Source organism: Enhydra lutris, unplaced genomic scaffold (assembly GCF_002288905.1).
Source record: "Enhydra lutris kenyoni isolate GAN:26980312 unplaced genomic scaffold, ASM228890v2 scaffoldscaffold3, whole genome shotgun sequence".
Lineage (NCBI taxonomy): Eukaryota > Metazoa > Chordata > Mammalia > Carnivora > Mustelidae > Enhydra > Enhydra lutris.
In genome coordinates this window covers 28,625,819-28,640,420 of record NW_019154087.1, presented here as the reverse complement: position 1 = coordinate 28,640,420, position 14,602 = coordinate 28,625,819, and the positions used below count along the sequence as shown (strand labels likewise).

The window sequence follows — 14,602 nt, the reverse complement described above, 5'->3', positions numbered from 1 at the left end:
ACACACACACACACACACACACACACACACACACACACACACACACACACTGGATAGCAACCTCAGAGTCCCCCTACTTGAAGTACCGAGCACATAGCACAGAGCTAGGCAAGCAGTGATGCATGCATGGACAGGATGGAAGGATGGATGGGGAGATGAATGGCCTGATAAGTGAAGGAAATAATATTTTTAACAGCCATTTGATACTCAATAATGGATTACTTAATCCATTTGCCAACTGGGATTTACAACTCTATCACCCTTGAAGTGAGCAGATAGAAAATTGAGTGATATAAGAAGCATGGGATATGAATTCTTCAAAAGGAGACATGAACATTTACTCTCAAAAAGTCTCCTGAAACACAGGATTCTTCTTGAATTCAGTACCACCCAAAGGCCAAGAAAAATTTAGTCCATTCACCAAATTATTTTTTAAAGATCAGTTACTTATGAAACGTCTTTCAAAGAAGGCCAAGCTCATCCTAAATAACTAATCATAGTACTTTGGGCATGGCCCCTGGGAGATGTTTGAGGAGACAAGGCTGCATAGAGCATGCTGAAATCACCCCAGAGGTGCCTCCCTATGTGTTTCAAGATCTATCCAATCGATAGATGTGGCTAGTGAAGGTACAATCTCTGACCGTGCATGCCAGCCTTTCTGTCGAGATGCATAGGACATGACATTCCCTTGCACAAAACACAAGCATGCATGAATCCAGACTCTAAGAAACTTTCCTCAAAAATGTTCATTGGAACAGAGCAAACACTTCAAGGACTATAGGTAGGGATGCAGAAGTCCCACTGTGATCAGAGGTGCACCAGAAGATCAAGAAGACTACAAGTAATGCAAGATCCCCACGACAGCTGCAGCTCTGTCCCTTCCTCTCCTGCATGAGCAAACATATGAAAATGCAAGGGGAAAGCAGTATCTTAGGTTTGAGCATGAATCCAGCCTCGTTTTTATATAGGTATTTTAAAATAAGTCATTTGCAAACTTTTGTACGTTGTTGTCAGGAGCTGTTAATACCTCACAGCTGAGTGTAACACAGAAATGTGTTGTGACACCATAGTTGGAAGGCACTGGCCTCTTTTAGGCCTCAGTGAAACTTAAGCGAGTTATCCAATTACAGTAGAACTCACTGGGTTAGCCAAACTCAATGACCATAGGAGCTGTTTATCACCCACCTTCAAAAACTGGGTGGCAGAGGAGGCAGGTTTGGCTCTAGGCAAGTGGGGTGCTGAGCTGCCTTCTTCATGGTGGTGTGACTTGCAAAGTAAACAAGGGACCTGGCCTGTCCTCCGTTACCATACTAATGGCACCGTCGTGTCAAGCTATCTTGCTGTCTTTATTATTGGTTTATATTATTTATGTTATAAATAAAAGCAAGTAAAATGAAAGCGACACCTCCAGAAAGTCATGCATCTGCTACTCAGGTGTTCTGGAAAGCTCTACTTATGGAGCACGTTAGGTATTTGACACCTGAAAGCTGCAGTCCTGGGAGAGGATACAACGGAGGGGCATTTCAATAGAAAGGACAGGAGTAGGAGCATCCTGGCAGTGGCAGTCTGCACCCAGCCAACGGGCATCAGGAGATGCATACGAGACTGGGACCACCAGTGAAGGACCAGAGTTTCAGGAAGGTTAAGGGTCAGCATAAGGACACAGAAAAGCAGAGCAGAGGGCTTAGGCAATCAAGCTCAAGGTGATGGAGGTTCAATGAAAATAGCTAGCTAAGATGTATCTTATCACACTTCTCCATTTTCCAAAGACCTTAACAACCTGCATGGTTTTAGAGAAAGGCTACTGGGCTGGGGAAAGACCCAGAAATGATGCCACATGGGGTACAGCTAGAAGACTTAAGAACATGGAAGTTGTTTTTAATATCAAATAAGCTCTCTTAGGAAAAACAGATAAGGCCCATTTCATGGAACTCTGTGGGGCAATGCTAGGAATAATAACTGTGTACTCCAGAGCATTAGACTGGTATCAACCCTAAGGAAATACTCTGGCAAGCAGAAAGGAGAGCAGGTCTTAGTAAGTAGAAACTCCTCACAACAGGTGTTCATGAAACAGTGGGATTACCATCCACCCCAGACGCTGGACAGGACATTCCACAATGGGGATGGCCTGGGCGAGATCACTATCGTACCTTCAAAATCTCAGTTTGGCTTGTTCGTTTTCTTTGGTTCAGACACAGCAAGTGTATGAGATAAAAGTTTTCCTTCTCCGTCCCTCTCACCCTACAGATTGGGAGGACTGGCTTCTAGCCAGATGAGGGGATTTCCAAAGTTTCTTCCAGCTTCAGAATTTCATAATTTCAGATTTAGATCACATTTACAACCCAAATAAATGAGAATCCTTTATTCTCTCCATTCAGAAGATTCCCCCATAATCCGTGCCAGTCTTAAATGTCCATGACTGCTCTCAAAAAAAAAAAAAAAAAAAAAGTCACCTAAATCCTGGCTCCTTCCCAATCGTGTTTCTTCTTATTCAATTGCTAGTGGTAATAATGTATGAGTGTGATCCACTGTAGAAAGAAATTTTAATACCTATAATCTATAGTTAAATTACCACTCAACCTCTTCTTATTCAGACTGAATAATGTCTCAGTTCCTATCATAATTTTAAGTTCTTTCATCACTTGGGAAAGGGGAGGAAACTTTTTTTTTTTTTTTTTTTAAGATACTGGAAGTTTTCTACACCTGTTTCTGAAAGTGCATGTCGAATGAGAGTACACTCAGGTAGAGTTCTGACCAGAGGTGAAGGTACCAGAGGTATCACCTCCTGACTGCTGAATGCAAATGGGCAGAAGTTGACAATGATGTGATTTTATGTGGGAAACTACCGTTTCCCTAGCCTTCAACTCCTTGAAGGAAAAGTATTTTTACCCTAGGGAAACAGATGAAATCCTAGCCCATAAATGGGAGCTTGGAAAGCCCTGGCAGCCTCCTTTAGCAGAGAGGCATTGGACCAAGTCTGGACTAGCCGGTCCATGGTCTCCTGTAAGGAACAGACTGAGAGCAGATGCCTCATCATACCCCCTCCCAGCTGATGTGGACCCCAGGGCTGAGCCATCAGGAGAGGCGACTCACCAGCAGCCTGTACTCACATGATGTGCCTTAAGATTTTGTATTAGTACTACATAGACATCTCTTTTGTAGGCCTACAAGCAGGTTTCACATCTCTGTTCTGATTCCTAAATGTATTAGCTCTTACTCATTTGCATTTGTGTATTTTTCTAAGCAAGCAATATAATCGTGCAGTCTAATCCGAGCCTCCCTGAGGCTTGTCATAGCAGTTCTCCTTCAACTTGGTATCATCACCAGTCTTCCCGTAGGAAGAAAAAATCACCCCTCCTCAAGAAACTTGACCTACATGCCCTGTAACTGACAATAAGCCCCTGAAAACCAAGCACATCCTGGGGATAAGCCGCTCCTGCTAGTTATGCTTCCGTCGGTTGTCTTTAGGGCAAAAACATACAAACTCAACTAACGAAAGAAAGCATTTCAAAAACTCAGGCGAAAACACCCTTCTACAAGACTGGCGCTTGAGAATCAGGAAACTCACCAAAGTTTGGGAGCTGCCCATGATTTGAGATCCACAAAATTTCAAAATAGAAAAGAACCCTATAATTTAGAAATTAAATCCCTCTTCCCCTTTATCGGTTATTCTGTTCATTTAGTAACCATGTATGGAGGGTCTAATCTACAGTAGGCATTGTACCAGGGCTAAACATACTAAGATAAGTAAAGCCAGGCCCCACTCTCCTGGGCTCTCCACTTCCTGGGAAGGAGGCAGATAGGTAAACAAATCTTCACAGAGCATGCTCTATTCAAGGTGTCCTCTGTGACAATGAAGAGGCTGAGTCCCTTTACTCCAACTGAAGATATCAGGAGACGTGGGTCCCAGAGGAGGCGACATCTGAACCAAGGCTAAATGATGAGAATTAAGTGATGACAACTGAACTGTTACCATGACAATAATCAAACCCACACAGAGAAGGGACGCATGTACTTTATTGACATTAATATGCACAGCAGACCAACAATGCCAGGTGTAATGAAAAAAATTTTTAATTACTTTGTAAAAAACAAAATAGTCATAACAATAATAACACAAACTTGGAAGTCCTGACTCAGGTTCTGTCACTGTAAGAGAATATATTGTGTTTTTAATTTAATTTGATAAAATGGCATAGCTTACAGGATGTTTAAAAACAAATGTCAACGGATGGCTTAAAGCCCACTTAGCAGAATATAAGGAGTCAGCAGAGTTGGTGCCACATTTTTTTAACTTCTCATAGCCCATATATCTTCCTACCTGGATAGAATCCAATGACATTTTGGGGGCCAGAGGAGGGCAGGAGGAGGGCAGGAGGTTATGCTGAAGAAGGCTGCATTTCTAAATTATAAAAGCATTACAGAAAATGATAAATTGAGATGTAAACAAAGGAAGAGGATTTTTTTTTCTGGTCTTGGTTTTGTTTGTTAGTTTTCATGGAATTTGCCAGGTCCTTTTCTCTTCAAGTCCAAATCTAAACAATAATTAAAAAATATTTATCACCCAATATGTCAAACACTAAGTGATTAACATATTTCTTCTCACCTGTCAAAAACTGATCAGTCTATGGAGAAATACAACAAAAACTGAAAGAAAGCTTTCAAGTTCAAACTACTCTGTCACGGTGAAAAGGATTTAGCCTTTTAAACTCAACTGGCATAAAGCCAGTCCAAATGACCAAACAACAAAACTGCCCTCCACCTAATTATATCACCTTATTAATACCTCCTCCTCATACTGTATTTCCTGATATGGCTGGAGAACAAAGCATTCCAATTAGCCATACAGTCATCGTATAGAATCATTTACAAAGAATCAGAATATAATGAGCTCAAAATAAACATATAATCTGTCTCCATTTATTGCTTTAGGAGGCACATGTGAGAACTGTGCAATGTCCAAAGTCATCTGACAAGAACTGATTCAGTGCATAAGAAGCAAGGCACTGAGCCAGGCCCCATTGGTTCAATGACCATCGTTTTCAAACTAAAACTCTGAACAGACATATTAACAGATAATCTGATGTACCTTCCAAGCATATGCAGCATCCTGGAAGATACAGTTTAAACAATGACGTATTAGAGCCTCCTAAACGTTCGAATGCTACATAGAGACAAATGAACATTTTAAATCAGAAGTAGTAGCTCTTCCCCGAAAAGAGAAAAAAATAAAGTGGATCTAAACAGTTACTCTAAGAAGAGACTCCAAGTCTTAGAACCTTAGAGCTGGTGGGATTTTTTAAAATTTAGCTCCATATAAATAAAACTCTGTCTCAACATCAACCATCATTCTTCTGGTTTATAACTGTACAAAGGTACCCGAAAATGACAACTCTGTAAGGTGGTATGTCATAATCTGAGGCAGTTGCAAACATAAATCTCTGGTATCTGTTTGTTATGCTTCTGCAGACATTCGCAGAATTTCCAGTTCCAGGAGATAGTTCATAGAAAGTCAGATAGACCACCATATTTTGCTGTGAGGCAAAAGCATGGATTAAGGAAGTAATAAGAAGATAAACCGAAAATTCTATTTTTCTCTAGGATGGTCTTACAAAGAATACATCTAATTCCAAAAATGTAGTAATTTTATAACCGATTACTGCTTCCTTGGTTTTTGTTTCTAATTTCAAGGTTTCGGCTACTGCATGTACATCTGTGAAATGGATTTGAGATCCCAGCCATAGGTCTAAGTCCTCAAGCTGACAGTCCATCTGATTTAAGCCATTATTCAGAACACCTGACAGTAGAGAAATATGAAATGTTTTATTTGACTTCATATGAAATATAATTGATGGCTTATCAATGATATAGCCTGCATGAAGACAGAAGATGGAAATACAGTAAAAAATAAAATGAGTTAAAAATACTGCAAATATCAAGACTACTAAAGACTTAGTTTATAAACTGAAATCGTGTTTCATTGTCTACATTCCCACCTGATGACTATTTTTTAAAAAGGAATAAAACCCTAAGAAGCATTGGCTGGTATTTTCATTTGATCGTTCTTTAGAAATTAATAAAATCCTCAAACCAGGCCAACGGTATGGGCCATTTATCTGTATTTCAGACAAAGAGGCTTATGATAACAACCTTCAAAATAAAAGTTAAAAAAAAAACTTTTTAGCAGGAGAATATGGTATTTCCGTGTACATATATGAACAAAAAATAATGTTTAACAGTTTTTGTTTAGTAAACTTCATGCCAAGATCAAACCAGATTATAACATTTATCATCAGAATTTATATTTCTGCTAAATACAGATACAAAAGCTTCTTCTATTACAGTTATTTTATATAGCTAGTAATTCAGTAAAATTAAGTTTGAAATAAAATGTGATAGCTTAAATACACCAAAAGAAGTCACAGTTTCAAACAGATTTTTAAGAGAGAAGAGCATCTCTGCTAAAGGAAAGAATGTGCTTACACTTACCTGCATTCTAGTCCCACCTGTGACCGACCATTCTATCTATTCTGTCTCCATTTCTTCAACTATAAAATAAATGCCACCATAAGCTACTGTTGCAGACCCAAGGCATTCACAGATTTCAATATTAATCGTTCTGACTATTCTTGAGTGACCCTGAAAATACATTAACACATTCTCATTTGTAATTCTGTGTCAGCAGTGACCAAATTGCCATTCCCAGGCAAGGGGAGCAAGCATGACCACTTGGTCTCTCAAATTCCACTTAAGGATCCTGTAGTTCTCACAAGTGAATGGAGAGTACAATTTTACATTTGAGGAAAATAGCCTGTGACTTATCAAATATAACAGGGCAATTACAGAAAGATGGAATTCCAAATCTCACTGTATCTCTCTTGAATGTCAAGAAAGTTGCTAAAAGAGTAACAATATGATTTCTTAGTATTTACCAAGGTTCCAGATCATGAATCACCATCATTCTCTATAGTTCTGGAGTGTCCAATATTTTCACAAAACTTTCCAATTGTAATTTAACTGGATTTGCTAAAAGGAGGGTATATCTAGAAAAATGCTGTTTTCCAATGAGGTCACTCTAAATGGATTCTTTATTTGGTTTCATAATTAGTTCCAACTTTACACATGGCTGACACAGAAAAGACACAGAAAAGTGTAAGAGTCCAATTACAAAAGTTATAAGCATACAGTATATCAGAGTCATATTTCATATTTCTAAGATTATAAATAAAAACAGGTCATACTTATAGAAACAAAGAGACTTAAAACACAAAATAGACTTAAAAAGGCATATTTTTAAACTAATACAAACAAATGTTGGAGTAAACCTCTAACTAGATTCTAAGGTGTTACTTTTTTCATATTTTATACTGGATGTCTTAAAACACATGTCTCATTTAAAGTAGAGGTTCTTTCCTCCAGTTTCCAAAAAATATTATTTTTTACATGTTAATCTTTTAATAGATGGCATTTTAAATCACTGGAATTTCCCTGAATCATAGTCTTAAGTTTACAAAATGCCTTAAGCCTTAAGTTTACAAAATTTGTTGAAAACCATGCATTTTTGTTATATTTACTTTATAGTAGAAATCCTGAAAGAAACTACTAATGAATAGATTAATATAATTTGTAATTAATAGCATTAATTGACATGCTATTCAGTATGTCCTGAAAAGAATCTGTTCTGTTAAGTATATTAACCATGCCCAAATCGTGTTGTTTATAGTATTAATTAGATTAGCAGACCCCTTTCTTCACATCCAGTGCTGATGTAAATTTAGCCACCAAACACTGACATTTAATAACACTGAATTAATGAGGTTTTACTGTACTCAAATGGAAAACCAGATACATAGAATATACACGGAATAACTGAACTGATGGTAATAAATCTAAGTAAAATAAATTCACAATGAGCTCTTCTTGACACACCACAAAAAATGGCATTAGTTAATACTTTGTTTCAAAATCCAAAAATGATGATGATTACTGATGTAGCATATTTTTATTTTCTTCTTAAGCAGTATTACTATCTCATTCAGCTAGAAACACTGGTGGCTTGAATCCTTATTTATTTAATATTTTGCTTAGCTACCAGCTTCATGATTATATGATCTTAGATACCTTTCCAGAATTTCCCTATGTGTATTTTGTCTTCACAAATAGTATATAAGCTGGCAATACAGAAAAAGACAGCATGTTTTGTTTTGTTTTAATTCCCCACAGCCAAAAGTAACCTGACACACAGCACAAATTCCCTACCTACAGTTTTTGAGAAATTCCCCAAAATTCCTCCCAGGAATTTACCCCCCATCAACCTGCCATGGTATCTGGAATTTTTACTGTCAAAATCAGTTTCGGTTAAGGTAAGAGGCCCATTGGAAAATACTTAGAGATAGGAACAAAGGGAAGGGAAAGCGATGCAACAAAGCAAGACACTCATCACATACAATTTAATTTCTTCTAAGTGTATGACTTTTGTGTAGCAAAGTTCTATAGCCAATAAGGAGTGTTAGGGCCAGTCAAGGAGTTAAAGGCAGGAACAGGCAGGGAGAAATGAACAAAAGCCAAAGTTTGAAACCAGGCCTGTGGAGCACCGCTTCAGAGAAAATCCAGACTATGTGGTGTGCTGGCGGAAAGCCGGGAGAGTGGTTATTCTTCTATTTACTGCCCTCCATCTTTTGCCGTATAGTTATACATATATTTTGTTTCCTTAAAAAAATGTAAAACAGTAAATGGATCAAATTATTCTGATTTCCAACAAAGGGCATTACCAAGATCTTGTCTATGAATTTTTATACTTTCCATTGTTTTTATCCAAGAACAGTCAAAATGAAACAGCACCAATTTTGCTAAATGAAGTAACTTTTTTCCTGAGGTAACCTAAATGAAAGCTTTTTGTCTCCAATGCTGCCATTCCCTTTCATTTTTAAGATTTGGAAAACTGATCACGGGCTCTGAACACACTCTAGAAGATGCTATGAACCTGAAAAATTGCATAGTTAGTTGAGACTTAAACTCAACCTACCTTTCTAAAGTTGCATTCTGGAAGTACAAATCAAGAAAGCCGTCACATCATGGTATTACTACAAACAAAACCACAAGCACAGCTTTATTTGTAAATAGCAATTTGTTATACAACAAAAGCCAGATGACACTAATGCAGATAACTGTAAACAAACACCACGGCAGGCCATGGTAATAATGACCCAAATACTTATTTCTATATGTAACCAAATACTACTATCTGTACTTTGTAAAAGGAGAGAAAGCTTAAGGAACACAAAATTTTCACCCAAGGATAATCCTTTCCCTGCATTAAAGAGTCAATCTCAGACCACTGAGATTAAGTTCTAACAAATTTTCAAGTCATGGTTCCATGAACTATGTCTTATCTAATTTTGTAAATTCAAAAAAATCATTTGGTCATCTGTTTTCCATTCGTTATACATGCACTCTCTACTCACTAAACATGTGTATAAGTGGGGAAATACTATTTCTTAGAGAACCGATAATCAAAATAGATTACCATTTCAAACAATTAGTTATAAAAATCATGTATGAGACAAAATGTTGGATCCACCTTTCGATAATGCCTTTTAAGCCAACAATATAAAGTCTCTAAGAAAGCAAAAGAAAAATAGCATCCCCACCTTAAAATTACGATTTATCAATAAAACTTTTTTCTATAAACAAAATTTCACATTCAAAATTCATATCAAGATCCTTATCAAAACAAATGCAAAATTACCTTTTCCTATTTTGAGACTTTCCTATGTTCCTATATTATCAACATTTCAGTTCTGCAAAAATATGTAAATCATATTTTTGGAATTATGGGGTGTTTGTGTACTTACAATAAAGAGCCACTTATAAAAATGTTGTAATACAGCATTGGGAAAAAGCAAGACAAAATAGGCATGGAATGGATGAATGGGCTCCTTCACAATAATTGGTAAAGACACCAAGCCAGAACGCATGGACAATTATTTTTACATTCTTCCCTGCTTGACAACTTTACATTTACAGGGAGAAGCCACACTTTGTGATTTAAAACAGGGAACTTGAACTTATGTGTGCACATATGAATGTTTTTTATTTGTTGACACATTTACTGCTATCTTTTGAATCGTAGGCTTTACATTACTTGTTTTGAAAACAGGCAATCTCAACATACAGATTGGAGTTACACCTAAACTTCACACTTTAGGGAGATACTCCCATAGCTCAGCAAAAGGTCGTAATTTTTTAAAATGTCAACAGAAAACCTTAATACATAGCCTAGTTCTTTTGAATGAATTTGAATTCACTGTTTCAACCTGAGGAGCTATGCGTGCAGAAAGAACAGCTGTGCATCTATAGCCCTACTTCCAGTCATTACTGCAAGGGTATTTCCTCCTTATTTTGATGAGTCTATGAATACTGCATTCAAGCAGGAATGATTCTAATACAACCAAAACAAGAAAAGATACTTTATTCTCTCTTTCTTAAAAAAACAGAACACAATATCCCCCTATCACCAGGAAAACACACACACACGCAAACTTTAAAAACTGAGCAAATGTGCATGGAGCAATGAACAACTCGGACACCCCAGGCCTTTTGTCTCATGGTCTCAGGGCTGCTGAGTTACTTCACCTAAGTGCTCATGGGGCAAATGACTTTATTGCCTTGCATTCTACTTGCATGGCCGCATTAAATACTATCTCAGTTTTACACACAACGCGCACACACACAAGCCACACCAGACAGTGCTGTTTCCAATTTCAGCGGCCCCTTGCGCGCCTAGCCCAGACCCCATCCCCGCTCTGCTCCAGGTCCTAACACCAGGGACGAGGGACACTACTTAATCCTGGAGGATCTGCTCCGTTGTCCCATCCTTCCAGGATTCGTAGGATGGTTCCTACCCGACTCCACCACGGAACACAAGGAGGACGGCGGGTTTTCCCGGGCAAGAAAGACCAGTGGCGGTCCCCTTCCTCACCCCCACGCAACCCGGCTTCTCTTCGCCAGAAACCCCAGGGGCAGGAGTATACACGATCCCGGGGCGGGGAGAGGAGCCAATAATAGGAATCAAATAGCCCGTTAACAAGGGGGGTGCCAGGGCATGGAAGAAGCGAGAGGGGTGAGGTTACCACGCGGGAGGTGTGCTCCAGCGGGGAACCATTCAAGAGCAATGACAGGTTGGCTGGGGAAGGCTCGGGTGGCGCGGGAGGTTGGAGAACAGCTTTTCGTGTCTTTCTCAGGGCCTGCGGGGGAATCCCGGGGCGGCGGCGGCGGGGCTCTCGGGTCGTTCCCCGCCTCCCGCGGCCCCAGCGCGTCCCCTCCGCCACCCGCTCAGCCTGCGGCCGCCCCCGCCCCGCGCGGAAGGAAGCGCCGGGCTCCCCCCACGCTCTCCCGCTCTCTCGCGAGTCCTGTGCAGGCCCTTTCAGGGGGAGGGGGAGGGGGCGCGGAGGGAATTGCTGCAATGGAGCGCCGAGAGAACCCTGCCCGAGCGAGGCAGTCGGTGGAAAGCCACGGCCACATAAAAATGCCATATTAATTTTTTAAAAGCCATAAATCACCCCTCCCTCTGCAAAAGAAAATCATAAACCCGATCCCATGCAAGCCTGCGAGCAGCCACCCACTTCCTATTTCTGTCACGGCAGCTACACCCTGCCAGCAACCACCCCCCGGGCGCCCCCTCCCGCCACCGCCACCCCCGCCGCCGCCTCCCCGCTGCTCAGCCATTTGCCAACTGACGCCCCCGTAAATAAAAATGCCCCAAGTGGGGCCGGGTGGGAGGCTTGGGGGAAGGGCGCGCAAAGGAGGGGGGTTCGAGGGTTGCACAATATCCTAGAAGGTCCGTGGCTGGAGCAAGGAGAGAACCGGAGGCGGGGGGAGGGGAGGCAAGCCGTGAGGGTTCCTGCGGCACACGGTGCACCCGGGCGACCGCGGCGCGCCGCTTACCTTTCACCACCCTGTCGGTCGTCGACAACTTGGGATCAATTGCCTTGGGCTCGGACATCTCCAGCCGCCGGGGGACAGCGACGCGCTGCTCGTCCGTCCTACTGCACACCCCGACCGGACCGGCGGGCCAGACAGTCAACGCCGCCGCCGCCGCGCTGCAAACCGCTCGGTTGGAGGTCTGGGCTCTGAGCTGGCTTTAAAGTTACTGCCTTCTCGCGCGTCCCTCCTCCTCCACCTCCTCCACCTCCTCCTCCTCCTCCTCCTTCGCCGCCGCCGCCGCCTTCACTCCTCCTCCGCCGCCACCAGCCCCGCCGACTCCGCTCCGGGCTGCGCGTGTGTGGTGGTTATTTATTTATTTTCTAAGCACGCCTCTTGGTTCTTCTTTTATTCTTGGGGGAAGGGGGATGGGGAGGAGAAGCGCACACAGGAGCACCCACCCTGGCAGGGAGACCGGGCACCGCGGAATGGAGCCCCACGCGCGCACTCTGCCGGGATTAAGACCGATCACATGGGAGGGCCGGGGGCGAGAGAGAAGAGGCAGGGCCGCCGATGTCAGTGCCACCAGCCGTGCCTCGGCGTCCCCGGCGGCGGAAAGGCGGCCGCCGCTGCTGCTGCTGCTGCTGTTGCCGCCTCTGCTTCCCCACACCAAGAGCCACCACTAGTCCGCGGCCGCCGGAGACGTCCCGCCGCTGCGCTCGCCCGCGCTCCCTTCTGCCTCCCCGCGCCGCTCCTTCGCTCACACAGGCACAGCAGCGGAGCTCGGCAGACACAGTCCCCGGCGCAACCTACCCTCCTCCTCCTCCTCCGCCGCCGCCGCCGCCGCCGTCGCCGCCGCCTCTGCCACCGCTCCCGCCTCCGCCTCCTCCCCTTCCTCCTCCCGGCCCCCGCCTCCAGCGCCCCGGCAGCCTCCACCTCCCTGCGGAGCCAGCCCCCCCCACTCCCCGCCCCGGCGTCGAAGCTCTTGGCATCCATTGGCTGAGATGAGCGTCACTCACTGTTAGGTAGCGGCCTCCCCGCTCGCCCCGCCTCCCGCTCCTCCTCGCGGTCCCCGCCTCCCGCTGTTTTCTCCCAGCTGCCAGGCCAGTGGGCTTGCTGCCTCTGCCGCCCAGTCCCCGCTCAGGTGTCACTGTTGCTGGCAGGCCCGGATTAGGGAAAGAGAATGGGGAGGGGGTCGCGGCTGGGAGTAGAGGGGCTGTACGCTGCCCCCCGCAGCCCCATTTGGCATCCGCCCCTGGACCCCGCACACTCCCCCGCGCAGCTTTGGCAGTTGTGCGTTGTCGGCTGGGTTAAGCCGCAGTGTGAGTAGCCAAGCGCGGAGGGTGTCTCCGGGTGTGTGCGTGGCCCTCAAGAGGGCAAGAAGGAGGGAGGCAGGGAGAGGAGGGAAGGGGGTGGGGGTCAGAAGCACCGAGAGAGGGCGGAGGAAGGAAGAGCTCGGGGAGCTCCGGGGCCCGCGGCACAGCTGCTGTCGCTGTCGCTGCCGCAGCTGTCCAGGGAGGATCGCCAAAACGGTGACGAATAAACAACTTACCTTGGGGAGTCGGGCTCCGCCTGTGATGGGTGTACGGTGGTTTTTGTTACTGGGCTTTTTCTGGGGGCGGTGTGGTGGTTATCAGTGTTTCCCACCCGTGCATCCACACCTTCTGAGGAGGGGGCCGCTTCTGAGCGTCGCGAGTCAGGGACGTGGCTGAGTGTGCCGGGCGGGCTCGCCAAGGAGAATGGGGACGGGAGTCCAAGCGACCCCCAGCAACTTTGAGTCACCCGGGACTGCCCTGCCGATCTCCAGGGAGAAATGAGGGGGCGGGAGACACACCGCAGAGGGTCGCCTTTTCCCTGTTCACAGGCTCACGCAGCCAGTGGTCAGGACTGGTGGCACCACACCTCCCTTCCTGGCTTCTTCCGATCATCCGACGTCCACTTGGTGCTCCGGGTATGTGCGGCGCCCTGAAGCCCAAGGCGGATCCCCACTGTGGTCCCTTCGGTTGGGAGAATAAAAGAGAGAATGCTAGGCGCGGGAGGACAGCATGACAATGGCCCAACAGCTCCTTTCTTACCTGCCTGCCCCACCACAGAATGAAGAGCCAATCTCCCTCTGTCCGAAGGTCACCTCCGCTCACTACTGTCCTCTCTCTGACCAACCGGGCAATGAGATTGGAGCTTGCTTCTCTGTGAACAACAGAGAGCTGAATAAATTTCTCACCCTCCATTCTTCCTGTTATATTTCTTAATTCCTTCAATATCAGGGTTTTTTTTTTCCTACTTCCTGAATTGGACAATGAATCCAGGAAAAAGCCTAATAAAAGATTTAGGGGAGCTAGGAGATGGAGCCAGTAGACAGATTAGATTAGAGTTCAAACTCGAAAATAAGTTTGAGAACTTGACTGATGGTCCTTGAGTATGGCTTGAAGAGTATAGCCTGCAAGGAACAGGACCTCACAGTAAAAGGCAGGGAGCTTCTGTGGAAGCCTTCTAACAAAAGGAGACCATATAGGGTGTATCCCACATATTTAGGGAGGCTGCCACCAGCTCCAAGATTCTGCTGCCCAATTCACAACCCCAGGATAGCATGTGGTGATTAGGCAGACAGTGCATTCAATAAATACGTATTGTGTTCCTTTTACATGCTAGGCACTGTGGTAGGTAATTTGTGTGTGGGGTG

The 14,602-nt window shown here is 44.1% G+C and overlaps 2 protein-coding genes across 4 annotated transcripts in view; one reads left to right on the top strand and one right to left on the bottom strand.

The window, feature by feature from the left end:
- LOC111154566 (protein phosphatase 3 catalytic subunit alpha) overlaps nucleotides 1-12,217 on the bottom strand; it is a 318,897-nt gene extending 306,680 nt beyond the window's left edge. For 2 of the 3 annotated variants that reach the window (XM_022514218.1, XM_022514226.1), the window contains exon 1: nucleotides 11,947-12,217. In XM_022514218.1, coding sequence (XP_022369926.1) covers nucleotides 11,947-12,004 — 58 coding nt within the window. In that variant the 5' untranslated portion in view covers nucleotides 12,005-12,217. Of the gene's footprint in view, nucleotides 1-9,025; nucleotides 9,084-9,748; nucleotides 9,801-11,132; nucleotides 11,275-11,946 lie in introns of those variants that run through there. The other variant, XM_022514235.1, reaches the window with a different exon arrangement.
- Nucleotides 12,218-12,222: 5 nt separating this feature from the next.
- LOC111156312 lies at nucleotides 12,223-12,925 on the top strand. The gene has a single exon (XM_022517078.1). It carries the CDS (start codon nucleotides 12,455-12,457, stop codon nucleotides 12,923-12,925), a length of 471 nt encoding a protein of 156 aa, XP_022372786.1. The 5' UTR covers nucleotides 12,223-12,454.
- The last annotated feature ends 1,677 nt before the right edge of the window (nucleotides 12,926-14,602 follow it).